We start from the raw sequence: 26,444 nt of genomic DNA, 5'->3' as shown, positions 1-26,444 counted from the left end.
GTTTGTCGCGAAACAAAACTGGACTGTCTCAGACATCTTGCGGGGGGGGGGGGGGGGGGAGGGAGGGGGCGGGAATAAAAGGAAAAAACCAAACCTGTAATCCTATGGCCATCAGCTGAATTACTCTACACTAGAAATTTAATGAAGCCTCTAAATGTGCAGTGAATGTCTGTAAATACTCTCTGCTTTTTAGAAAGGTCTGTTTTACTTAGAGATATCAGATAAATAAATCAGTTCCCTAGTTCTGGGACATAAAAGTCTTCCCCCAACCTGGGAGGGGGAAACCCATAATACTATCTTGTCCAGTTAAATATCTGGCATGTCAGCAAGTTTGTAAACATTGCCTTGGCGTATGTAGAGTGCAGGACAAAAGGTCTGGGAAGGTGAGGACAATTTCCTTAAAAGCCAATTCAAGGAGTTTGGGATGGCAAGTTTAACTGACCTTTGTTTTAAAATGAGTTTTACTCTCTCAACCCATTTGCAAAGAACCTCCACGGGAAAACCTCCCCTTATCCTTTCAATGGCACTGAATTAGTTTGCATCACAGCAGTGATGCACTAGTTAATTGCAGTATGGTTTCATCTAACCTACATTCAGGTTTGGTTTTTTTCCTTCTCTTCTAGAAGTTTGTATATCACAGTGAAATATGCAACTGTTTCTTCTTCTTGTCTGGCTTACAAGATCACAGTAATTTTGTGAATAAACTGCAGCATGGACTTTTTTAGTTTAGTGCAAGGCATATTGTTTTCGAAGACACAGTTACTGCAAAGTTACAGACTCAGCTGACCCTTGGAAGAAACAGAAATACATAATTACTTACTGTAAGATAATCTGCCGTTGGTTCTACTACCATATTTTCAATATTTTTCCACCAAAAAACCTCTTCTGATTTCAAGTGGAGCCACATAAGACTGTGCAACAGGACAAGTAATAATCTGAATCATATGAGGTCATGTTTTCAAGGAAGGAGAACCTCACTTCTGATCATATATCCTCCTCTTTGTTCTCTGGACACCATTCAACAGGAACAGCAATACTGCCAGCCTCAAGGACACGGGAATGCTGCACTACACCTCAGAACAATGGCAGCCCCAGGGCCCCTCTCAGGTGCTCTGTGTATATCAGGTAAGGTTCAAAATGGACAGTTCAAAATAACCTTCTCACAGGGGATGCATTTATTCAAGCATCCTTCCTACCCAAGCTCAAGCACCAAGTACCTGGCTGATTCACCAAGCCATAAAGACTTCCATCCTCTCATCCTTCATCATTCACCTAATATGAAAGCAGATACCCTTGCAGTTCATCCAGACTTCTGATCCATTAAAAAAAATTGCTTCTGAAGAAGGCAGTAGCACCCAGTTTTATAGGGTAATTTCCTTTTGTACCAAAAAAGTATTTCCAGATACAAGACCTTTCAAGTTTACTAGCAGTCCCATCATTCTTTTACAAACAGATGGGGGAGATATGCATGCCTAATTTATCTTTCCTGTACTATTGCTTATTCATGACATAGCAATCACGCCCCTTCCTTTTAGTCCCCTCGCTATAAGCGGAGATTGAGAGATCTTATTTTTTCCTCCATTGCACATCTCTGGACTACCACTACGCCAAACTAAATGTGGCACTGAAAGAGAGGGTAAACTGCCACTTTATAGAACAGCATTTAAAAAACAGGAAAAAAAAATCAGGAAATTGAAATATTATTTAAAATTGTGTTTCCCGATTATAGTAATGCACTGTTATCTGCATTGGCCTTTTTTTTGGTTAAGCACCAAATTTCACATGCTTTTGAGCTGCCCTGCTGCGTAATACCAACCAAATTACAGACCGTCTTGCTAACACCCAATATACTAAATGTGCAATATGCTAAGCATGTGAAAATTTTGTTTTTCTAAGTTTACCACTAAAGTTATCAAACTGTTTTTGTAAAGTGGCTTCCTGTGGTATTATGAAAAAGATGTTGTTTAGTTGCAAACAACAATTCTGACTGCAAATAGCTATTTGTTCCTTTTGATAAATATGTAAAGAAGGACAGATTATTTACTGATTTAATGTATGTACTGGAACAACCTCTTGTTCTAGAATCAGCTGCTCCAAAAGGCAGCCAAGTAAAACCATAAAATTATTCTCAGACCTTCTCCCAGAGATGTGATAAGTCTACATGTAGATATTTAACATCATCCTTAATTACTTCTTTCATAGATCTAGCTGCATTCTTGATCCTTCTCAAGAAGTACACCACCACGATACCTTTTGCTGAATAGCTGGCCAGTAGCACTTTAAAATATTCTTGGATTCTTACAACATAGGATCCATATCCAGTGAAAGTCTATCTGATATTGTCTTCTTGCAGCAGTATGGTTTAAAGAAATGTTGTTCACCTTTTTCTGGTGCTATTCCTATACAGCTAGGACTAGAGCTGCCTACAGCTGGTGTGCAGGTATACTGTCCTTATTCCTACTCACACCAGAGCTGTTACATCAAATTATTTTGCACTGGCAACTATACTAGTCCTCCTACTTTTGCTACAAAGCTTTTACACTGACTTCTGGGTATTCAGGATTTTCTAGAAAGTTGCCAGAGTTGGTTTCTGTTTCAAGGACTAAGAACCATTCAGCATCTCAGATAAAGTGACAGAATAGTTGGGTTTTTTTTAAATAGTGACCACTCTGTCCAATTCTTATTTTTCTTTCTTTCTTTATTGTACATACAAAAAACATACCATACATATTTTCTCTCCATAAAAGTCAGGGCCAACATTTTGAAAATATGGTTCTGAATGTTACAGAACCACGTTCTTTTTCTAAGTAATGAGTTTGTAGTTATGTTTCAGGGGCTTAATTTGTAGTGATGCTATTTTACCCCAACTTCCAGTCACGCTGCAGGTTGCTCATCACTTTTGAGAAATGAATCCACAAGTATCTTATTTTTAAAAGCTAAATAATCCCTAAGAAAATGAGGCAACAGAAAAATAACTCTTTGGGGACAGAACGGCTTCTGGCCTAAGCCAAAGTTCACTGCTGTCCATGGATGGGTTTAGTGACTCCAAGACGCCTCACGGCTGGCCCCTGAACACAAAGGGTGGATGCAGCTGCTTAAGTTACTGAGTGTCCATGGTAGGAAGATACAGCAGCGATAACAGGCTTTTCAGCCTGCTTCCAAATACCCTGGGTATTGGTAGGGGTTTTCTTCAATGATACCATAATCCTGTTCTTTTAAAAGCCAAGCTGTCTTCAGAATGGGCTAGCACCATTTATCATATCCATCTTGATGGGCATGACAAATTCAGGTATTCTCCGGTTTTCTTTGGTGAAGAGTATTCTCAGTGTTAAGTTACAATCGGAAATCCTGAACGCAATGAATTTATCCATAGAATGCTGTACAACTAAATGCCAAACAATGAGAAGAATAAAAATCCCCATTGCAGTACATAATTCTCTCTTGCAAATAGCATGAATTCAGGATCCAAGAACTAAGGTAAAAGGTTATTGCTGAGTAATTCTATTCGGGAACTCAATAACTGTAACACAAACCAACCAGAAATAACATCCCACATCAGTCCGACAGCAACTGCTTAACAAAGGAAGACTTCTGCTTAAAGTCCTTATGCAAGTTACTATTTTTTGTCTAAAGAATATATTGCTTCCTCTCTATTGCTCTGAGTTTACTCAGCAGTTTATAGTACCCGCAACATGGAGGATTTTATTGCTCTTGTGCTAAAAACATATTTCCTCTTATTGCTGAAATCTTACTGTTAGGAGAAATGGTTAAAAAAAAAAGAAAAAAAGACAATTAAAAAAAATCGTCTCCCAAGTTTTGAGGATGAATATGTGAAAAAACAGACTACAGTAAATTTTGCCCATCAAGATACAACCTGTTACTAACTTTGGGTCAAGCGCGTTAATAAATAAAAATGTACTTCAATTCTTTAAACTAAATTACGCATTAAAAAAAAGTCTTGTCATTACGATGGAGATACAGAAGATACTTCACTGTACATAGAATGATGAATCTATGGTCTCACGCATGGGTGTTGTTTGATGGGACAACAAAATGACAGAATCCCGCAAGCTGACTGGATTTCTGCCAGTTTCAGAGGGACCTTGGATAGCCACTGGCACCTCACCATGCAGAACTGGGGCCTACGCTGTAACTCTGAGGTGATAGTAGAGAATTGCTTAATTCTGCAGGGTCTGAAAAGTGGCTGCCTGTCAAGCATTGCTTTTGTGCAAGTGAGGTAGGCAGCTTTGTACCCACAGCTCTGCCCTACTCCCAAGAGTTCATTCACAGGTGTCTTTTATAGCATCTATCCAGTACTGCAAACCATGTTAAAGTTTGATCTGACAACTGTGGGCAAACCTACGTCATTGACTTCCAGAAGGATTTTCTGGCCTATGCTGCACAGTCTCAATTTAGGAACATATTTCTGGAAGAGACAACATCCTCACTGGAGGCCACAGCTTGGGAGGCATAATCATGTTTTGCATCTGTTTGTGGTGAAAGGTAACCATGCACTACTCCTCAAACGACGGCAAATCACACCCCTGCGAGCTAGCTTTGTGGGACTTCTAGAATTAATCCTTCTTTCCTCCATTTGACTCACACTGCTCCTCAGAAGAGGAACTTCCAATTACAGATCTCTCTGCTCTGGCAGAAGGAAAAGGTCGGCTCGCCTAGCACTCTGGACAGCCTCTGTGCATTTGAGCAGGCTGTGGAGTGAGGAAGATGACAAGGACTGTAGGTGAGCCAGCATGAGAAGAGGGGACCACGTTATCTCCCCCTCTGTGCTGTTTTTTTCTGACTTCCCTACCACCCGGGTGTTGTGGAGAGAAAAACACTAGTGCCTGTGGGGTTACCCAAGAGGATGAGAACAGGTCTACATAAGCAAAACAACAGTTGCCCTCAGAACTGAATTTTGGTCACAGTTGTAGCTGCTCATCTTCATCACACTTTTTAGCAATTTGGTACAGAAGAACAAATGGGGGACAGAAAGGGGGTGTAAACTTTGCATGACTTATTTTCTGCTTTTAAAAGTGCCATTCTACATTATTCAGCCTCTCTAAATTATTCAGCTCATGACTTTTACTGCCATTTATTCCCAATACTTTGCATACTTGCAAAACTGCACGCATACATAGCATGGATATTTATGAAGTGATTATTTCTTATACAGAAATTCATAACAAAGTGCAATGACTTGAGTTTCATTAGCATTCAGAAGTAGATAAAGAACACCAATAACCTACACTGAGCAGGGGCCATAGTCTAACTGTGCTGAGCATCTGTAAATCACAGTGAAGCCAAGGGAGCTGCAGGTTCACAGCTCTACTGGACCATGCCATGCAATTATTAAACTAATCAGATTACAAAGTAAGAGCCAAATATCATGAAGGTTGAACCAAGTAAATAATGGAATTTGAGCCCAGCATTGCAACTAAAATTAATTATTGCTCATAAAAATCTCTACAGAGCCTTGTTTACAGACAACTCATTCACATTTGAAATTCAGCTTTGTGTATAGCATATGATCCTTAACGTCACAGAAACTTTGCCACAAAAAGCCACAGTCATCCAAACGTCCATGTGAAAAGGACAGATTCCATTTGGAAAAATCCAGACCAGCAACACAGTTGTCTCTACTATCTATACTATACAGGTATATTTTTTCATTGAACTGTAAATATTGCTATTTTTACACTTGAGTTTGTTGGTTTTTTTTTTTTAAACTGTAATGGAAGATACTGAAGCAACAATACAGTATGCTGACTTTGACATTCAAGGGAATATAGCCTCCTACTGATGCCAGGGCATTAACACATTGAGCTCCCATCAATACTAATGGAAGTGGTACTATAAACTCCCATGCACTGACATCAGGGTACACCTTAAATTTCACAAAGACATCTGCCAGGAAGATTTCTCTCTCTGACAATCAAGTCTTCAAATTAGAAAACAATGTTTTATTTCTAGTGCATTCTAATGTGGCTTCAGTAAAAGGTTAGAAGCAGTTTGAAATTTAACCATTCATGAGAGGAAGCTCTGCTTTTTAGACCAGAACTATCATCCTATAATGAAGTCAACAGACATGCATACAGTGTGAAGAATCACAATCTGTAATGGATGAAACTGCCAGAAAAGGAGAAAATATTGTTTCATGTTGCAGTTCTAGTTGCATGCAATTATGAACCAGATATGCTCTGAGAATTTATAAACTTCAGTATTTTAAATTATATAGCAGAACAATGAAAACAAGCGGTAATAGTTTTGACTTGATAACAAACTTAAGGGGAACCCTTTCATGTAGATGCTAAATAGGTGTTGCAAGCAATTTGTAAGTTATTTTATTAGATATTTTCTTACACACTTCTGAAAAGATAAACTTGTCTGAGAAACTTAGCGTTGCATCGATTACAAACGCATAGCCAAAAGAGGCCATATTGTTTCATCAATTTCGAAGACTTCCCCTGAATTCCTTTTAAAATTAATGGGATAATGAGCTCTGATGTCCAATATCTAAGTGAAAACATATGGCTGACTTTTGAAAAGGAAGGCAAAGCACGTCTTCTGTTTTAACATCCAGCCAGAACTCAGGAGAGAACAGGTAACCCTTTAGAACAATTACCAAGCTAATTCATGCTGAGATGTAAAACAAAAAGCTATACAAGTACTTTCTCACTTAGAGCAAACTTGTTGCACTGAGATTATTACAATAAATACCATATAAATCAGTACAATTGGCCATTATTTTGAAGAGTATTCTGATGATATACAAATGGGGTAACAGGATTTGGGTTTTCCTTTTTTTTTTTTCTGTTTTAAAAAGAATTAAAGAGGGGGAAAAATATCCTGAAAACAGACTGTAACATGCAGTATGACTAAACTCAATCACATAAACAATTTCAAAGGAGGTATGCTGTTTCAATCTAATTTTAATTAGCAAACTTAATGTAAAATCATGGCAAACATGGCAAAGTCTGGGTAATGTAACAAAAAGACCCTGAGCAACATTATAAATCTGTAAGAACACTGATTATTTGGATTTTGGAAATCTCCCTTAAACCACTCGATTCATTTTGGTCACTGGGGTTTTCTGTTTACAAAAAGGTCAGTGCATCCTGTGGTTTTTATATGAACGCATCACACACCATTTAATGAATGCATCTAAACCAAAGACAGCATCGCAAGAATGTCTGGAAAGTAACATGTTAAGGAGCGTCCTCCTAGCTGCCAATCAGACATCACTGGGTGATCTTGCTCTCTGAGACAGGTTAGAAGGAATACAGCCACAACAGATGAGCCAAAGTGCTTTCTGTATCTCCTGGTTTCTAAAAGCATATATTACAGGATTGATGATGGAATTGTAGGTAGCTGGCAGGAGGGTGGCATAGGTGTATATAGAAGGATAGGTGTAATCTGCTATTAAAGAATAGAGCGTAAAAGGCATCCAGCAAGCAGCAAAAGTCCCCAAAATAATGGCCAAAGTAGACACTCCTTTTCGGGTGGTCACATAGTGGGAAGTGGCCAGGAAATGGTGTTGCAAGGCAATCTGATGGGCATGGCGCATCACGATTTTACAGATTTGAATGTAGAGCTGCAGCATGAGGGCAAACATAAGCAAGAAAGAGACCGAAAGGACAGCTGCATTATTTTTAGTGAGTGGTCTGATAACACTGCAGGTGGATTCATCTCTGAGGCAGTTCCAGCCCATTACAGGCAGCAGTCCAATACAGATAGATGCTCCCCAGAGCAATATAAGCATGACATAGGTAAAAGTGACAGTCCTCTCTGAATTGTAAGTCAAAGCGTAATACAGGGAGAGGTAACGATCAACAGTAATAGCCAGCAAGCTGCCGACAGATGCTGAGAAAGAGGCAACAATCAGTCCAATCGTAACCAGTTTCGTAGCTTCTGATTGCAGAAGGTATGCAAAAACGAAATTGATGATCAATCCAATGCCCGCTAAGAGATCTGCCAGCGCCAGGCTGCCTATCAGGAGGAACATGGGGGCACGAAGACTGGGATTATGGAAAATGATAAGAACCACAACGGCATTTTCGCAGGAGATAAGGGTCCCTGAAGTACACAAGACAATGTCCCAAGGGTTTACCAAAAGCTCTGGCTCTGGGTCTACGACAGGAACCAGGGAGGAGCCTGCGGCTGAGGCATTCTCGGTAGAGCTGGCTTCTACATGATCCTGAGGCAGCCAGCTCAAATTAACCTTCAGATCTTCATTCATTTTAACCCCTGTCTTCTTCAACGGAAAGATATTTTTTTTTAATGTTCAGACACAGCACTAGATAGAGCACCCCCAGAGCATGCAACGCCCTAGACGGCAACACCAATCTAATGTGCAGGCAGGCACTTGTTACATAAATGTGACAATTAAAAAAAAAAAACCACAAAACAAAACAGAGGGGGGAAAAAATATTTACAACTGCCCGAGATTATCTGCCATGGGACCGACACACAGAGGCTGAGTGATCCCAAGGGTAATTCCCTTCACCTGCATAGGGCAGAAGGCAGAGGCACGGGAGGGAGCCCATAAATGATCTACCCCCCCCCCCCCCGCCAAGCACTGCAATTTGGGGTGGGGGCCGGCTGTGTGGCGGTGTAAACCCCGTTATTCAGCAGCCACGGTTTCAAAGTGGGATTATTTTTGGTCACGGAGGGAGCGGCCAGGATGGGGGAGGGGGATATCCTTCACCGACCCCCTGTGAGGAAACCCCGCCCGAGCTGGGGGGGGGGGAGGGGGGGGAATATCCTCTGAGAACTTACAAACTCGACGCGGACACCAGACATACACACACCACCACACACCCCACGCACCCCCGGCGATGGTCACCTGGGCTTTCCCCCGGCGGGTCGGAGGAAGGAATGAAGGAGGAGAAGGAACAGAGGGTTCGCCGTGGTCCCTTCAAGGCGGCAGCGGGACCGGCCGCCCTCACGGCACAGCGCGGCGCGCGGCCGAGGGCGCAGCGCAGGTGCGCGCCCCCTGCGCGCGCGCACAGGGGGTGTGTGTGTGTGCAGAGAGGGGAGGGGGGGGCTTTCCTCGTGCGCGCGCGCCTGCGCAGGTGCCTCCCGCCGCGCGCGCACGCGGGGGAGCGGGGGGGAGAGGGGCGGGGAGGAGCGGGGGGGGAGTACGCCCCCCCCGCTCCTCCCCGCCCCTCTCCCCCCCTTCCCGCTCCCGCTTTGAGGCGATCCTTCCCCTCGCCCCATCGAGGCGGCTTTCCACAGGGTAGGCCAAGGAAGGGATGGACCGTCCGTGGGTTTGAGGTGCTGAAGGGGGTGATGGGGGTTTGGTGAGGGTCCGGGCAAAGTGGGTGGTGGTGATAAAAGCGTAAATTAAAGGCGCTCAGCTCAGCCTTGCGTTCCTGAGTGTTTCTAATTTGTGGCAGCTGTCACTGGGTGTTAACGGCAGCTGTGTACCTTGGTGAGGAGCAAGTCTCAGAGGGTCATAGAGTAAAAGCCTTTGACTAATGTGTTACTGCGCCCAGCAAGCCCCTCGCTGGTCTTACAGCTGGTCAGCTGGCCTTTCAATTGCAGCAGAACCTCCTAAAAATGAGTTAAGTCAAAATGAGGGTGGTCAAGTGCTGGCACGGGTTGCCCGCAGAGGTTGTGGGGTCTCCATCCCTGGAGATACTCAAAACCTGATGACATGGCCCTGAGTGACCTCCTCTAACTGACCCTACTTTGAGCAGCAGGGCTAGACCAGACCATCTCCAGAGGCGCCTTAATGCCTCAACCATGCTGTGATTCTGTGGTGTATAACCGTATGAAAATGAAAATATAGTATAAAGGATTTTGAAGGAGTGATGCACAGTATCAGGTCTAGAGCAGGTAGCGTGCAGAGAGCCTGCTGGGGAAGCCTGGGCATAGGGATGCTGGCTGTCTTTAGAGGGTGACATTAGGAACACGCGGCCAGATTTGCAAAGCTGTTACGTATTGGATAGTGCAGGCAGGCCAGTGGGACTTTTAATGAGTTAGAAACTGAACTTGCATAGAAGCCACTGGGTCAGAGGAACCACAGGAAACAGCTTTAGACACCAGATGTAGATGTTTGTGTGCAGAGCATAGTCTCCCAAGGTCCCCTATATTGTCAGCGGAGAGGAGTGTGTCTTCCAGGACATGCCAAAACAGTGGGATGAGTTGGTCTTTAGAAAAGCCTGGGCAATTTTAAGAAAACATGCTTTGTCCTCATTTAAACCACTATATACCTAAAGCACTTTGGAAAATCTGGCCCTGGGGGGTGACTGGAATCTGGAGGGAAGACTTCCTTCTCCCTTGTTGAGTAATGTGCTCAGCAAGCACGCATGGTGCCGTCCTTTATTCAGCTCTACCTCAGTCATTGCGCTAAGCCTTGTGAAACTTTGCTGGATGATTTAAGATGATTCATTCATATTTCTGGTGACCCTCCTGCTTTATAACAAGGATTAAAAATGGATATCACCTTGCTGCTGATTGCTGTCTTCCTGATTTATCCACTGATTTCTTATGTGACAGTGTAACAAATACTTCTCTGTGATCTAGGCTGAGTATGTTTGGTGTGTTTCAGCATCTGTCACTCTTACATTTAGAACAGTTACATTAGAAAATGCAAAAGCTTTTCTTCATCCTGTTTAAACATTTGTTTCACAAATGGGGAAGACCAGCATTTCGATTAAATATTTTAATTTAGGACTTTGGAGAGCTGTGTTTATTCACTTAGTTAATTTGTGAATGATTTCCATTCCAATTACAACACATTATAAACAAGCTAATGTTTGTATCCTGTATTGCCATTTTGTCACTCTTAGTGAGATGGTGGACTGTCTTGGTCATGAGGGCAGATGGCACTGGCATGGATTTCACCCTGTAGCACTACAGAACAGTTGTAATTTAGAGGAAAATCTCTTTTTAGGCATTGTGAAGATTAACAGATGCAAAAATTAGTGATGGGTCGTAGTCAAAGAGCTCTTGTGCCACTGTCTCACTGCTGATTTCTGTCTCTCTTGTGAGCATGCTGATACAGGTGATGTTTGCTGACCCTCAGGGTAGCACAGAACAGCCTAGTGCTGCTGGAACAGGAAGCAGAGGTCGGGTTGTGCTGGCTTTGGACCCGAGCTAGGATCCCTGTCTGACGCTGTGACTGCCATGGTGATGTACAGAGATACTCTGGCCTATCTCAGGTAACACAATATGACTTTGCATAATTTTGGCATATTCTGAGGCGTCAGCTGTGAAGTCCAGTGCTGTTACCTATCTCAGGGCATAGTTTGGAAGTTACTTGCTCTTCAGGCAGTCACTGGCCTGCTTTGTCCAGGAGGTCTGGATGAGTTCAGGCACGTGCACTTCTTCCCTTCATGTAGCTGTGACTGGCAATACATGGGAACTGCTCCTCTGGGGCCATGCCCCAGCCATGTCCTGAGTGTCAAGTCTGCTTCCAGGACCCTGTGTGCCATGGATGGGAAGCCTGTTCATACAGCCTGGAGATGAAAACCATCACCCAGTCCAGTGACTTCCTAGTCTGAACAGTAAGAGCATCAGGCTTTGGGATGCATCCTGATTTACCCGGTGAGTAAGTATAGAGCTGTCCATACAAACCAAACAGCCCAATTCGAAAAGGAAAAAATGATCCTTATGTAACAAACATGTTGACATATTTTTCACCTGGGGCCTTACCAGCTAGAAGGCCTTCCTTCAGAAAATCCAACAGGGCCTCTCTCATTCCTTCCTAAGCACCCTCTCTTCTTAATCCCTTTTTATAGGCTCCTAGGCTTTAATCCATATAACCAAAACCACCCTGAAGGAGCACCAAGTCAAGTGACAGTCCTCAGTACACTCTTACCTGGAGTTATTTTTCCTTTGGATTTTTCCCCATATGTAATCTCATAGTAACTTAAATAAAAATATTAAGGAAGTTCATATTCTAGTAACAACTCTTGCAGATAGTAATGGTTAGCTGTATAAAGGAAGAGTGAAGAACCCAAATATATGACAGCAGCCTGTGTGCATTTTAGAAATGGCTTTTGTTAAAATTTTCTTTCAGGAGATTTAAAATCTTTAAATATCCACAGTGGTATTAAATATGAATTTTAAATTTCAGAAAACTATTAAAAACTTTGAAAGATGAACTTATTAAGCATAAAATTTGTTGAGAAACAAATATCCGGTAAAGCAGCAAAGTAACATATAGATAGAATTCTATATGCAAATGTATAGAGTTATTATAATAATTTTTTCTGTCACACTGAGACAGTTTTACATAGTGTTAAAGTACTTGAAGCCCAGTTACCTTGTTCCTGAACTTTTCTCTATAATTTCTCTATCTCTGAGCATTAAATATTTTAGATAGCAATAAAAATATGGGTAGGTTTTACTTTCAAATGTGCATCCATCTTCTCTATGAATGCTCTCTGCCTAGCTTGAGCCTGCCTTTAATTACTTCAAGGATTCTCTCCTGCAAAGTGAGAAGTGACTTGAGGTTCTGTAAATGTGTTTGTCACTTCTTTTTAATTCCTTCCTCTTTGCCAGTATTTTTTTATTTTGACAGGGGGCTAGCTTCACGTTGATTTAATCTTCAGTGTTACATGAGTGTCATTTAGACGTTCAGACCATGTAATGAGCCAAACTCTGCCCATGCACAAAATTGTGCGGTTATTACTGACCTTTCAGAATCTTTGAACTGGAATACTCTGGGCACTGCACAGCCCATTTTACCCTTTTTTTTTTTTTTTACTTTCTTTTTTCCTTCCCATTGGTGAACCAAGTGTTGAAGTCTTCACTCATTTTTTCTCAATTGCTAGGCAAGCTGAATACAATTAGGAGCATAACTAAAGTAAGGGTTATCTAGAGAATGCTTCAGGTTTATTCCCTTATCCCAAATCAGTCCTTTGTCCATTTCTGAAGGAAAGAAAGAAAATGGAGAATAAAAGAATACTTGCCAATCTATATCAATTTAATAGAAAATAAGTCTTGTCACACAGACATGATGTTATACACTGGGAAGATATATTTTGTTCCTCCACAGATGCAACAGATTTTTGAAAGGCACTTGTCTTATCATATGTCATTATAACACAAGTGCCAATTTTCATTAAAATACGTGTGAAGGGGATTAATACCTGGTTTGCTACAACCTCTTAAAACACTGGCTTCCAACAGAGCCTGTGCCAGGCTTGCAGTTATTCAATAACCCACAGGACCACTGGCAAAGAATGGACATTACAAAGGTGGATGTAATGGTAAATGAAGAAGGTGGCAGGGCACTGAGAAGGGAGGCTTTTGGTCATACAGCTTGTTCAGACAACTTGTTTTTTAATACATGCAGCTAAATGCATAGCTGTATTTCTAAGAAGAGATGATGTAGTCGTACCTACATCGTGAGGGGCTGAGTACTGGAGAGCATTGACTCTGCACAGGAAGTAGTTGTTTGTATATGAGTTCCCTGTGCAGAGCTATAACAAAGAGGGCTGCTGTGATATAAGGAGAACCACAACAGAAACAGGGAGGTAATATTACTTGTGGACAGGGGACTGATGAGATCAATATTTGAAAGCTGGGTACAGTTCAGGCCAACATATTTTTAAAAGGTACTGAGAAATGAGAGAGATTGCAGGAAAGAGTCACAGAAATTATATTGAAGACCTGAGAAAATGTCTCATAGTGAAGGATTTATAGAAGTTACTCTGTTCAGTTAGTCTAAAAGAAGATCAAGAGATGACTTTCACCAGGGTTTCACATGGCTCTTGAATCAAACAGAAAAGGGTGTAATGTCTGGAAGCTGAAGTTAGAGAAGTTCAGATTCAAAATTAAGCTCAAACATGTAATAGCACCATAATTAAGCACTGGAACAACATATCCAGGGCAAGTAATGGTTCCATTTCCTCTTAATACCTTTTTGGAAGATGCTCTTATAAATACAAGTTCTACACGGGCACAAGCCAGAATAAAAACCTTACCCCAAAGTAGTAGCAATTGAATTTTTTCCTTTTTGCAGGTTATTATAGCAAGGAGATTTTTCTTATAACTCACAGTTTGTTCTCTTCAGGTACAAGAACATGATACTCTGATGGTCTTAGATGTTTGAAAACAACCCCTTTTCCCTTGGGTGCCAAATGCTCTCAGTAGCCAAGGCTGCTCTGAGGAGTTGTCCTCTGCCAGTGGGCTCCTTTCTTTCCTGTCTGATAAATGACTCAGTATTCAGGGTCTTCAAAATTGTCTGTCTTGGGGAGATGTTTCCCTGCATATACATCTCATGCTTTTTTTTGGTAGCTACTGTGTCTCTTTCCTGTTTCCTTTAACAAAGCATACTGATTTTCTTTTACTTCTTCTGCATATGTACTTTAAATAACTGTTTTCTCCTCTTTTTTAAGATGATTTATCATGGCTGGATTATTCTGGAACTGAGGACAGTGCACTTTGTTTCCACTTTTGTGCAGCTTATGGCTATTTTGATTACATCTACAAAAAGTGCTTTCATGCCAGTCTTCATTTACTAATTGGGAATAAAGCATGAGATGAATGTGAGAGGCACTGAGCTTCTTTAGGCCACCACAAAGTACTTGAAGTTCTTCAAAAGACCACAGAGGACATCGGCGGTGCGCTCACTTCTCAGGGTTCTTAGAACAGAAAACAAGTGTAATAAAAATACTTAAAGGTGTATGTTGTCCTGGGAAAAGTTTGTACTACAAACCATTATATTGACCATGCTTAAGTGGAAAGGCTGGCTTGCGGCTGTATTTGGTTGCTTTGTTTGCTGGCAAAGTAATATCCCACAGTTGAAAATTATTCGAGGCATGTTGATAATTCTAGTTATTTTAAATGAGATAATGGGCATCATGGCTCTTAAAAGCATGTGGAGTATTTCTGAGAACATTTCTGAAAAGTGTGTTCAGTTATAATAGATGAGACGACCAACTTCTCTGACAGAAGGGCAAGTGACTATATTGCTGTGACATATAAATGATTTAAATGTTCATGCTTGCACCTTGGTGGAAATTGTGGTAACAATGCTTAAAGACATGTTATCACATTTAAATGTAGGAACTTGCAACTGTTGCAAGCAATGCTGTCATGGTGTCTTAACAAACTGTATAACCCTATGATGATCAGGCTGCAAAAGAAAGAAATGGGAGCTACACACATTTATGATCTGAGCATGATACCCCTGAAACTGTTTGTAAACTCACAAATGTAATTTAAAAAATTATCCACGTGAAATGTATTGCAGTGCATGACATGGGAAATGTTAGCTGTGTGAGGAGGTTGGATGGAGGGGTTGTCCAACAAGATGCACTCCTCATGCAGAAACATTAGCTTTATTGTCTGATGACTGCTTTGTATTACATGCAGTGTTCAGTGAAAGGGCTTTAACTGTGAGCTTGGTTGGTGGCAGAATACACTGAATGGAAGAGTTTGACTTCCTCTTTTGTATCAAAGCGGAAAGTATCTTAGAATTTCTTCATGGATCCAACATGTCTTTCACAGAATTATCACTTGTCTGAAAGTGATGCTCCACTTCAATCCATGCAATCAAATGAAAGTTAGAATTTATTCTGGGACAAATCCACTGGAAAGAAAAAGTTTGCAGTTACACTCTGAATGACAACACCTTTCTGAATTGCTTATTTGCTAATACCAGTGTCGGAGATCTGGGGACTCCAAGTGCGTAATAATGCAAGTACAATTTAGGACACGTCAGACAGAAGCTTTATTAACTATGATCATAGTTAATGATGTGGGGAAGTGGGGAGTTGGAAACAATCACTGTTAGCTTTTACTTGAAAGGAATGTTCTTTTAGTTAGGATAAACTTCTTAGCCAGACCTCTCAAATCTTACATATTAATAATTTTACCACCATACCAGCAATGGGTGCCATATATGACCATGTTTATAGAGCAGCAGTAGCAGAAGTGCTTTTAAGTTTTCTGTCAAGACATCACAACAAAGGCAAGTTAAAATTTGTGCTTTATTTCACCCAGTCATCTTGAAAAGAAGGAAATATATATCTATGTATATATATTCGTTAGGGACTGCATGAGTGAAGGAAAGAATTCTGGACAGGAGCAGAAGCTTTTCAGCCCACTTTATTAAAAGGGAGCACATTTAGTAATGATATAAAACTGCCATAGATTGACACTGATAGTCTCCTGTCCTTACTTGACTTTCTCCGTTACTTCTTGTCTAGGTCACTGGTCACTGGTCACCATCCTACCTATTTTTCAGACATTATTCTCCAACTCAGACTTGTTTGTCTCCTTGCATTCAGGCTCAATCTATGCCCTTTAGGTTATGATATTGCCTTTCTTAACCACCTGCATGGTGATAGCTCTTGCCTAGTCTCTCATCACCGAAGCATGATCCTATCCAAGCTCAACAAATACAGCCTTCTCCAGCTGGTATCCATCCACAACGCTGCTTGCAGAGGTCATTTTCCTAGAGCAGTGCTTGATCAATTTAATCCTCTCCTAACAACCCTCCACTGACTCTTGCCTCTCAAACTTCAAATATGAGAGGCTCATTTTCTCTTCCAAAATCCTTCAGGAAACATTTCATTTAGCATTGAGAAGTGTTCATCACCTCTGATGAGCTTCTGGAGCCAGCCTCCGCTACCTATTGATTACATATAGTCTCCTGTGCTCCCTCTAGCACTTGGCAGATGCCTCCCATAAAACATCAATGCCACCACCTCATTATCCCCTTTCAAATGACTTGTTAATACTGTTGGCTGATTTATTCAAATGTAAGGATTATTAGATGAAGTCTTACAGGGGTCAGACTTGTCAATCCAAAGATACCTTTTGGTCCTAAATGCTATGAATCTCAAAGATTTCTGAGTTTTATTTGATGGTTGTGCTGTGAGTGCTATTTTTTTCCATGCCTGCCATGTAAGTAGCTGGATGTACTTGTTATGTTTTACTTTGGTGTATCATGCTTCCCAAAGTGTTCTTATTTTCTATAAAACAGAGGTATTTAATGAGCCTTTTCTGTATTTTTCACATACTTAACGTGACATCTAACAAAACAGCCTCTTCAGAATCCTCCTGCTCCTCTGACTGCTTTTACTACCTAACCATCTAGGCAGCACCTTCACATTTGACTAGTACAGACCAAATTAATACACAGACAAAACTGTTATTGATGGTGCTGTACATTAGACAGCAGAGCGTGATCCCAGCGACAAAGAATCAAACATCATCACACAGGCTTTTAACTTTTCGATTACTTCCAGAATGCCCTTTCAAAGGCAAAGGTGCAGTAACAAGGAGAAGCTGTTTCCTGTTGCCTGATCTTATGTTCCTTTCCACTCTTTTTGTTAAACAAAAGGTAATAGAATAAAGTTACTAATGTACTTTTCATTGATGCTCTGACCATAACTCCCTCCAGTTTGAATCTCTAACTTAATTTTCCTTCTAAAATACTATGTATGAAATTTTCTTTTCTTGTTTGCCTATTCATAACTGGTGTTTCTTCTGTGCTGTTGTCCTTGTTCTCAACAGTCTATGAGAGGTGAGAACCATGATCAATCGACAGTAGTTTATCAAGTTATTGCTTGTTAGCTGAGATGCACTAACTGCCCATATCCCTGTTCTTAGACCCAGTTGAGAAGTTATGTGACTTAACTTGGCTTACAATGAAAAAGAATTAAATGGCATCATCTTGCATTCTTCATGGTCCAAGACTGATTGCATGGGCAACTGCACAGGCATTTGGTGACTTGTTAATGGTAATAATTTGTCAGAGAATCTAAGAGGTTAGAAACCTTGAAATTAATCACAGAATCAGATTGGCTAGAAGGGCCCTCCGGAGGTGTCTAGACCAAACCCCAGCTCAGAGCAGGTCCAGTTATACAGCTGGTCACCCAGGGCCATGTCCAGTTTGAATATCTGCAGAGATGGAGATTCCACTGGCTCTCTGGGCAACAAATGTATGAACTGGAATTTCACTAAAGTTAAATATTGAAAAAACGTCATAAAAATCAGTAAGAATTTGTAATGGGCAATATTATATTGCTTTTTAGCATGGTAAAAAGTAAATGTTGCTAGGTTTCTTTTAGTGCTTGAAAAAATTCTTTGTTATTGTTCTGAGTGGTAAAAAAATGTAAGACACTGCTAATAACTTTTTAGGGTTGAGAAGGAAATAATTTGTTTTTTGTTTAGAATCACCTTCACCTTTAGCACAGGGCTAAGAATGCAGTGATTAGGGATGTATTCATAATGAAGTTTGCTTAGTGTGTGTCATGTACATTAGAAGTAAAGTCAGTAAAATTTTATCTGCCTAGTTACATACTTTTATGTGTTAAACGATTGAAATTTTAATTTATATGAAGAAATGATTGGATATATTACTTGACATTAATTTTTCTTTTCATGTCTCTGGGAGTGTCCTGGTTTCAGCTGAGATAGAGTTAATTTTCTTTATAGTGGCTGGTATGGGGCTATGTTTTGGATTTGTGCTGAAGACAGTGTTGATAATACAGAGATGTTTTAGTTGTTGCTGTACTAGTCAAGGACTTTTCAGCTTCCCGTGCTCTGCCAGGTGCAGAAGAAGCTGGGAGGGGACACAGCCAGGATAGTTGATCCAGACTGACCAAAGGGCTATTCCATACCACATGACGTCATGCTCAGTATACAAAGCTGGGGAAGAAGAAGGAAGGGGGGACATTGGAGTGATGGCGTTTGTCTTCCCAAGTAACCATTACGCGTGATGGAGCCCTGCTTTCTTGGAGATGGCTGAACACCTGCCTGACCCTGGGAAGTAGTGAATTAATTCCTTGCTTTGCTTTGCTTGCGTGCGCGGCTTTTGCTTTCCCTATTAAACTGTTTTTATCTCACCAATCAAGTTTTCTTACTTTTGCTCTTCTGATTCTCTCCCCCATCCCACCGAGGGGGAGTGAGCGAGCGGCTGCATGGTGCTTAGCTGCCGGCTGGGGCTAAACCACGACAGTCCTTTTTGGCGCCCAACGTGGGGCTCGAGGGTTTGAGATAATGACAGATTTGATTGGAATGTGCCAGATAGAATTTATAGCTGTTATTGCTGTTTAGCTATTAATCAGCAGGCTTCTGTACTTGCCATGGGCTTGCTTGCCTTACTGTATGTTAGAGCCTAGGGCTCGTTAGTGGCTGCTTTTTGCTTTCACTGCTTGCCGTGCTGCTGTACTGCTGATCACCTTACTCTGCTGTGCCTGGGAACATTTTGATAACAGCAATGGCCTTGCGCCTGGGCTGGCAGATGGCCAGGGCATTGCTGCTGTTTCTGTGCTGCTGTACTGGACAGGCTGGAACTCCGGTGTGAACTCGAGTCGAAGGGACTGTGACCTGTGGATGAATCCACGTGGGAGCAGGACACCCCAAAGCGTCTGTGCCCATGGATAAGCCCATGCCAGAGCAGGTATATCTTGAAACGTCTGTGGCCATGGTTATGTCTGTGCCACAGCAGGTATACCTCTGAAGGGATTGTGGTCCAAGGATAAGTCCACGCTGCATAAGGTGCACCTCGAAGCATCTGTGGCTGTGAATGAAGTCCATGCTGCAGCAGGTACACCTCGAAGCATCTGTGGCTGTGGATAAAGTCCATGCTGCAGCAGGTACACCTCGAAGCATCTGTGGCTGTGGATAAAGTCCATGCTGCAGCAGGTACACCTCGAAGCATCAGTGGCTGTGCATGAGGCCATGTTGGAGCAAGTTTACTTCTGAAGGTACTACATTCTGTGGATAAGTCCAAGCTGGAGCAGGGGCAAGGGGAGGACTTCATTGCAATGTTAAACCTGATGGTCTGGTCCAAAGAGACCAGGGGTGGAGATTGTAATGGAAATACCTTTAAATTGTTGTATCCCGGGATTTGAGTTGCATGTTGTGGGAATTACTATAGCAGGAACCCCTTGTTGCTAGCCAGGCTAGGAGCAAGGGGAGGAGTTCATTGCAATGTTAAACCCTATATCCTGGTCCAAAAGGACCAGGGGTGGACATTGTAATAGATATACCTTTAAATTGTTGTAACCCATGATTTGAGTTGCATGTTATAGGAATTACTACAGCCGGAACCACCTGAACCAATGCAGGACAAGCCTTACAAGAAGCAGTGCAAGTGCAGCAGTGACCTGACCTGAGCTGGCTTTGGTGCCCAATAACTCCAAGCAATACACCACCTCTCCTGTCCTGAGTAACAACCATAAGAGATGAAGCCCAAAGTCATGGACTGAATGAACTCGGTGGACATTTTGTGGACATTTGTGGACATTTTACAAATATTTTGTAGGGGTGGTCCATGGACTAGGGGAATGATATGTGTGTGTTGTATCGGAGGATGGGAAGGGTGACGGTGGGTAATGAGAATGTATTGGATAGTGTGAGACCTGAGCATGACGTAAATGGTATGGAATAAGGGGTGGAAAAGGACTGTCGTGGTTTAGCCCTAGCCGGCAGCTAAGCACCATGCAGCCGCTCGCTCACTCCCCCTCGGTGGGATGGGGGAGAGAATCAGAAGAGCAAAAGTAAGAAAACTTGATTGGTGAGATAAAAACAGTTTAATAGGGAAAGCAAAAGCCGCACACGCAAGCAAAGCAAAGCAAGGAATTCCTTCGCTACTTCCCATGGTCAGGCAGGTGTTCAGCCATCTCCAAGAAAGCAGGGCTCCATCACGCGTAATGGTTACTTGGGAAGACAAATGCCATCACTCCAATGTCCCCCCTTCCTTCTTCTTCCCCAGCTTTGTATACTGAGCATGACGTCATGTGGTATGGAATAGCCCTTTGGTCAGTCTGGATCAACTATCCTGGCTGTGTCCCCTCCCAGCTTCTTCTGCACCTGGCAGAGCACGGGAAGCTGAAAAGTCCTTGACTAGTACAGCAACAACTAAAACATCTCTGTATTATCAACACTGTCTTCAGCACAAATCCAAAACATAGCCCCATACCAGCCACTATAAAGAAAATTAACTCTATCTCAGCTGAAACCAGGACAGGGAGCAAAACAGTTACGGGCACATTTGTTAACAGTCATGTGATTTGATTTTGGTTTACATGCTAATTTCTGCCCTTGTCTTTTGGACATGAACTTTGGCCTTCCTGCACTATCAAAACATCCATTGGTGTTTGCTGAAGAACTGCATACCCATGGAATACACTGCTGGGCTCAAGTATTTCAGAATAATTGTACTGTAAGTCATACTGATAATGATTAACTTATGCTGAATTTCCATGTGATTGCAGCAATACCGAAATTTTAAGTGCTAGGTTTGTTGATGCATTTTCTTTTGGGATGTGCATCTCAAATACTAATGAACAATTTATTAAAAAATGTTCTAATTTACAGACAAATATTAATCAAATTATTGGAGTTGGCATTTAAATTCTATGAGCTGCAGAGGTCTCTAGAGCAATTTCTGTTTCAAGAGGAGCAAGAAAATTATTTTTAATATCTGTATGGCTAACTATAGCCTATGATGAATTATAAACTAGATCACAGGCTTCTAATATTTTACTCTCTGGACAGTGACCCAGAACAACCTCTTTCTGTGGCCATAAAAGTAATTAATTTTCATGGCTCATTCATACATATTTTCAGCTAAGATGACCAGTCTCTGTAACGGGAGTGATTTCGAGTTACAGATTTCTGAAGTTCACAGAGAACATATCTATTCACAAACCAATTATTTGTAACCCGTGTCAGTTCTTACCACGGCATTTATATGCACACATGCTAATTATATAGTCACTTGTATTTTTGGTTCAGTGATCATGCTTATAATTTGATTTTTTTATACTAGCAACAGTTCTCATTTAAATTTTAAAATGCTTTAAATTGGTGATTTTAAATTATGTATATTAGGGTTGAAATTAAGGCTTGAAAATTACATGCTTATTAGCATGTGTGGTCTAAAAATTAGTGCATGGTCATAACTTGGGGGAGTTGTTATAATGCTGGCGTTTCCCTAAATGTCAAATGCTTTATACATCTGACATTTAGAAACTATGAAGGAAAGAGGAATGGTGAAATATGCGACCATAGAGCTGATAATTAAAAGCTGGCCTTAAAAAGTCAGGTCTACAGGGCTGCTACCCTGGTCATAGATGCAGGAGGTGTGTGATTAAGTATCTGAACCTGTGAAGATTTATAAGAGCAATCATTATTCACAGCAGTCATATGAATAAAAAATAGCACTAGGAAGAAGGATTCAGGATCAGGAGGAAAACGGTGATGAACAGAGCTGGTGGTTCATCATGATTTCATTTACAGGACTATAAATCTATAACCGCTCGATGTCACTTCTACATATTTGGGTTCAGTGTCTGACTGGTATTTAATTACCCCACAGTTCCGGTAGGGAACTCGGGGCTGATACAGTGACAGTGTAAACAGGGCAACTGTACAGCTGCTGTACACACGTACAGCTGTACATCCTGTAGCTGAGAATACTGGGCTGCCTTGGCTTACCCTAATGGAACAGTAAATACATGCCCAGTCAATATAGCCAGTGTTCCTATTACAGTAAAGCATAGACAGTTCTTGCATACAGTGTGTATTTAGAGTCCTTCAGAGATCTCTGTCCCTTGCCTTTAAGAGGAATGAATATTCAAGGAATTCCTGAGTTGAAACAGTTGTGAGAATGATCCTTGATTATGATGAAGGTTCTATCCTTCAGTCTGATGGTTTACAGTGTAATTTTATCCTCTCATTCTGTTAAAAATTGCTCACTGGGGAAATCACAACCACTAAAAGCATTTGGGGATTTCAAGCCTGGTAGAATGATTTTTCTCTCATTTTTCTCTCTCTGGCAGGAGTTGAAGTATAGCACTCTTTCCCAGGGTTGAGAGGGAGGGGGGTGGGTGGGAGCCATCGGAAGTGGTTCTCCTGGGAGCCTTCCCTGGGGAAAGCACCACTTCTGAATCTAGAGTAATGCTGTTCCAGTGCCTTTGTGTAAAATGAGTCCATACTGATAGCTTAACACTCTGTAACAAGCTCATTCACAGCACAGAAGAATCTAGCCTTGCTTTTTGTATCTCTGTCACTTTGTTTAGCTCTGTTTTTAATAATCTTGCTACAAAGTCTGCTATAAGCTGTTAGGTTTCAGCTGATCCCAGGAGAACCGCTATACGTGCCAATAACCACCCCAGAAACGGCCTGAACAGAATCTATAATAATCCGCTGTCCTCATTTACGGATGCAATGACTGATACATTTCTTCTTTCCATCTTTTTCTTTCTAAACCTCTGTGGCACAGAGCTGGTTTATAGCGCATGAAACAGGACAGAAGATAGCTAAGTGGCCAGATGAAGAAGTACAATGCTGACCAACTGCAACATGAGAAGTTTCTGAATTCCTGTATGGTGGCTATTATATGAAAAAAGTGAATGTACCTTTGCTTATGTCCTTGCAACTGTAATGTTCCTGTAGCAGAAATGTTCCAAGCCATGAACTGTAGGAATTCTAGCTTAAGTATTTCTTCCTCTTAGATATTTTTGAGTAATTCTACGGATATTCATTCTCAGCTTGAGACCAGCCTGTTTTTCCATTATTGCCTTGTGTGCTAAACAGGACAAGTTGTGAGTACAGAAGCTGGGAAACTCTGCGCTGCAGACATGGGTTAGATCTATATCCATCCTGAGCAGCGAATCCAGTGGCAGGACCTTGAAGTTGTTATTGCCGCTGCTTGTCATAGCAGTCTTAAAATTCAGATAGGCATGTTGCAGAAGAATACATTTCTTGGGGGTTATAATCTTTGTAATGTTTTGTCTGAAGACTTTTGGTATCAGAGAAGCTTTTGGGGAAATTTAGGATAAAACAGGTTGAGCAGAATTAGCTTCTCTTGATGTAGGCCAAGCCAGTTCTCAGTGACATACTGATGCAACGTTGATCTACAACGGGTTTCAGAAATGGTTAGGCTGTGGTTTTATCTGTTTGCTGACAGGGGACACAAGACAGGGAGTTCTGGATCCACCATCTGGCAAACATGAGGCATGTATGCTGGTCTGAAAGGCACCCCATTTATGACTGTAATTAGCTGCTTGAAATGGGTGCTTGGAAGTGTGACAAGTGTAGTAAGTGAGACAAGAAGCTACAGTAAGTGCTTTATTAAGCAAAGCAGTGACTTAGAGAGCACATGGTCATCCCTGATAGTAGGTGGCTCATAATGAATAGGAAAATGTATGGTATGATGTAAAGAAGCAATAAATAAATATACAATAGGGGCTAGAAGGCACAGATGTTGGACTCAGGCTGCTGGACGGTTGCACCTCTCTCTCTGCATTTTGATTTCTAACTTGCCATGCTTTCTCAGTATTCTTCTTTAAGTGATGAATCTGGTCTTAAGTTTAGTCTTTGTTTCAGGATAAATTCAGATCTGTGGCTAGTGAAAGAGGAAAATTCTGCACCACTCAGTAGCTAGATGAGAGTTGGTAAGAGCCCTGCTTATGAGAGAAAGATCCAACAACCAGTAGCTGACCCAGTATATTTTCATTTATGCCTGGAATGTGTTTCCTTGATTTTTATTTTTCTGGTGTTTTTGTTTGGCTGTTTTTTTGCTAAGTGCATCCTTCTGGATATGTATATGAAAGAACAGGAACATAACATAAATCATCGGTACTCTTGATATAAATGGTTAAAACACACTTGCATCCATTTTCAGGAAACAAATGTTGTCCACTAAAGAGAAACCTCCAAGGATGCACCCACTGACTTGTACTATTTATGAGATATATATTATTTATTTGACCTAAATATTCTTGTATGGCTTCCCATCTTGTAAAAACAAGCGCAAGAGGTTGTATGGCCAGTGTATTGACAAACTGCCTGGAACTACTCGTCTAAACCATAGGAGCACTCTGCTATTACTTTATTTTGCTCTGTAGCTGCCATGCTGTAGTTGTATATCGATTCCACAGACTGGCTTCTTTGGTCTTTTTTTTCAGTGCTTTGACATTTCATTGCCTGTGCAGTATGTAAACCATGGTTACTAGAGTTAAGCAACATTTGGAATATATTTATTTTAAAGCATTTCAGTTCCTCTTTAAATTAGTAGATATATGAGTGGGCTAATTAAAAGTGAGTCAATCTGAATTGATTTCAGAATGAATACAAATGTTGAAAACCAGCCAGGTTTGGAAAAAAGGAAAGAAAAGGAAAGAAAAGGAAAGAGAAGAGAAGAGAAGAGAAGAGAAGAGAAGAGAAGAGAAGAGAAGAGAAGAGAAGAAAAAAGAAAAGAGAAGAACAGAGAAGAAAAGAAAAGAAAAGAAAAGAAAAGAAAAGAAAAGAAAAGAAAAGAAAAGAAAAGAAAAGAAAAGAAAAGAAAAGAAAAGAAAAGAAAAGAAAAGAAAAGAAAAGAAAAGAAAAGAAAAAAGAAAAGAAAAGAAAAGAACCTTCCTCGTAAATTTCTCAGGTGTACCATAGCATACAAAAACAAGCCCAGCAGAAACCAGAACTTCACCTGAAATTCATGATTGATTACCCTGGATGTTGTCAAACCATTGCAAAAGTGAAATAAATAAAATCACTCACTATGTTAAACCCAAAACACTTTGGCTGCAATTTGGTTTCCAAAATGTGGAATACATTTAATACTAGTTTGAATAGACCTATGGTTTGGCCACCCCATTTCTGTCTGTTCTAAACACCTGTTTTCATTTAGCTGTACAAGACGGACCAAAATTCTGGACTAGCTTTATGCTCCAAACGACTCCACTGAAATCAGCGATAGCAGTTGATTTTGAACACAAGCCACAGTATCACACTTCATTTCTTCTGGAAAAAAAATATTATGGAAAAACTACAGTGTAACTAGCCAAACTGATGGGAATTTTATAAGATGACTGTAACACACTTAAAACCCAATGGTGTTCTTGTGGCTTCATTCTCTCCTTTCTCTTTGGATGCTAGCTCACTTTCTCATGCCCTTATGTTACTTGAAAGCTGCCACATTTCATGCAGAAGCTCCAGGAAAGATTTGTGATAGGGGAATATTTTAAGGAAATAGAAGCAAAGTAAAGGAAAATAAGTAAAATTGTGTTTAACAAACGAACCAGATGGTTCCTTAAATATGTGATATTAGTTGACTGGTACATTTAAGTCCAAAAATCCAGGCTGTTTTTTGACCTTACTTTTTAATTTTCTGTTCTAGTGGATTCAAAAGAAAAACCAGCTGCATGATCCATCTATATGTTTGATGACTTGCTGCATGCATTTTTGAAAAGTAGTTTGTAGTATTCAACCTTGTCACTAGTTTTACCATTTTTATACATAATAATTTTCTCATACATCTTTCAGCGCTTCGGCTCCTCCTCTCTAAAGTGGACATTACCATGCCTCGGGAAGCTGCCACAAGGATGTTAATAATTATGAGATATTAATGAATCACAATAGAAGTTATATGAATATAAAGATTTATCTCATGGAAAAAGGAGAGCTTCTATCTCTGTCCAATTGAGACTTCCTTGTACTTTGCATTTTACCAAAGATATGTTTGCTGCAAT

General features: G+C 40.9%; 1 protein-coding gene across 1 annotated transcript; it reads right to left on the bottom strand.

The window, feature by feature from the left end:
* Positions 1-7,231: 7,231 nt before the first annotated feature.
* Positions 7,232-8,297, bottom strand: GPR12 (G protein-coupled receptor 12). Its single transcript, XM_075492008.1, has one exon. It carries the CDS (start codon positions 8,234-8,236, stop codon positions 7,232-7,234), a length of 1,005 nt encoding a protein of 334 aa, XP_075348123.1. The 5' UTR covers positions 8,237-8,297.
* Positions 8,298-26,444: the final 18,147 nt, after the last annotated feature.

Source organism: Mycteria americana, chromosome 1 (genome assembly GCF_035582795.1).
Source record: "Mycteria americana isolate JAX WOST 10 ecotype Jacksonville Zoo and Gardens chromosome 1, USCA_MyAme_1.0, whole genome shotgun sequence".
In the NCBI taxonomy this organism is placed as follows: Eukaryota; Metazoa; Chordata; class Aves; order Ciconiiformes; family Ciconiidae; genus Mycteria; species Mycteria americana.
This window is presented reverse-complemented; position numbering and strand designations above follow the sequence as displayed.

What these genes read in the sequence shown, in the direction of transcription:
- GPR12 (XM_075492008.1), bottom strand. Translation starts at nt 8,236, where the DNA reads ATGAATGAAGATCTGAAGGTTAATTTGAGCTGGCTGCCTCAGGATCAT.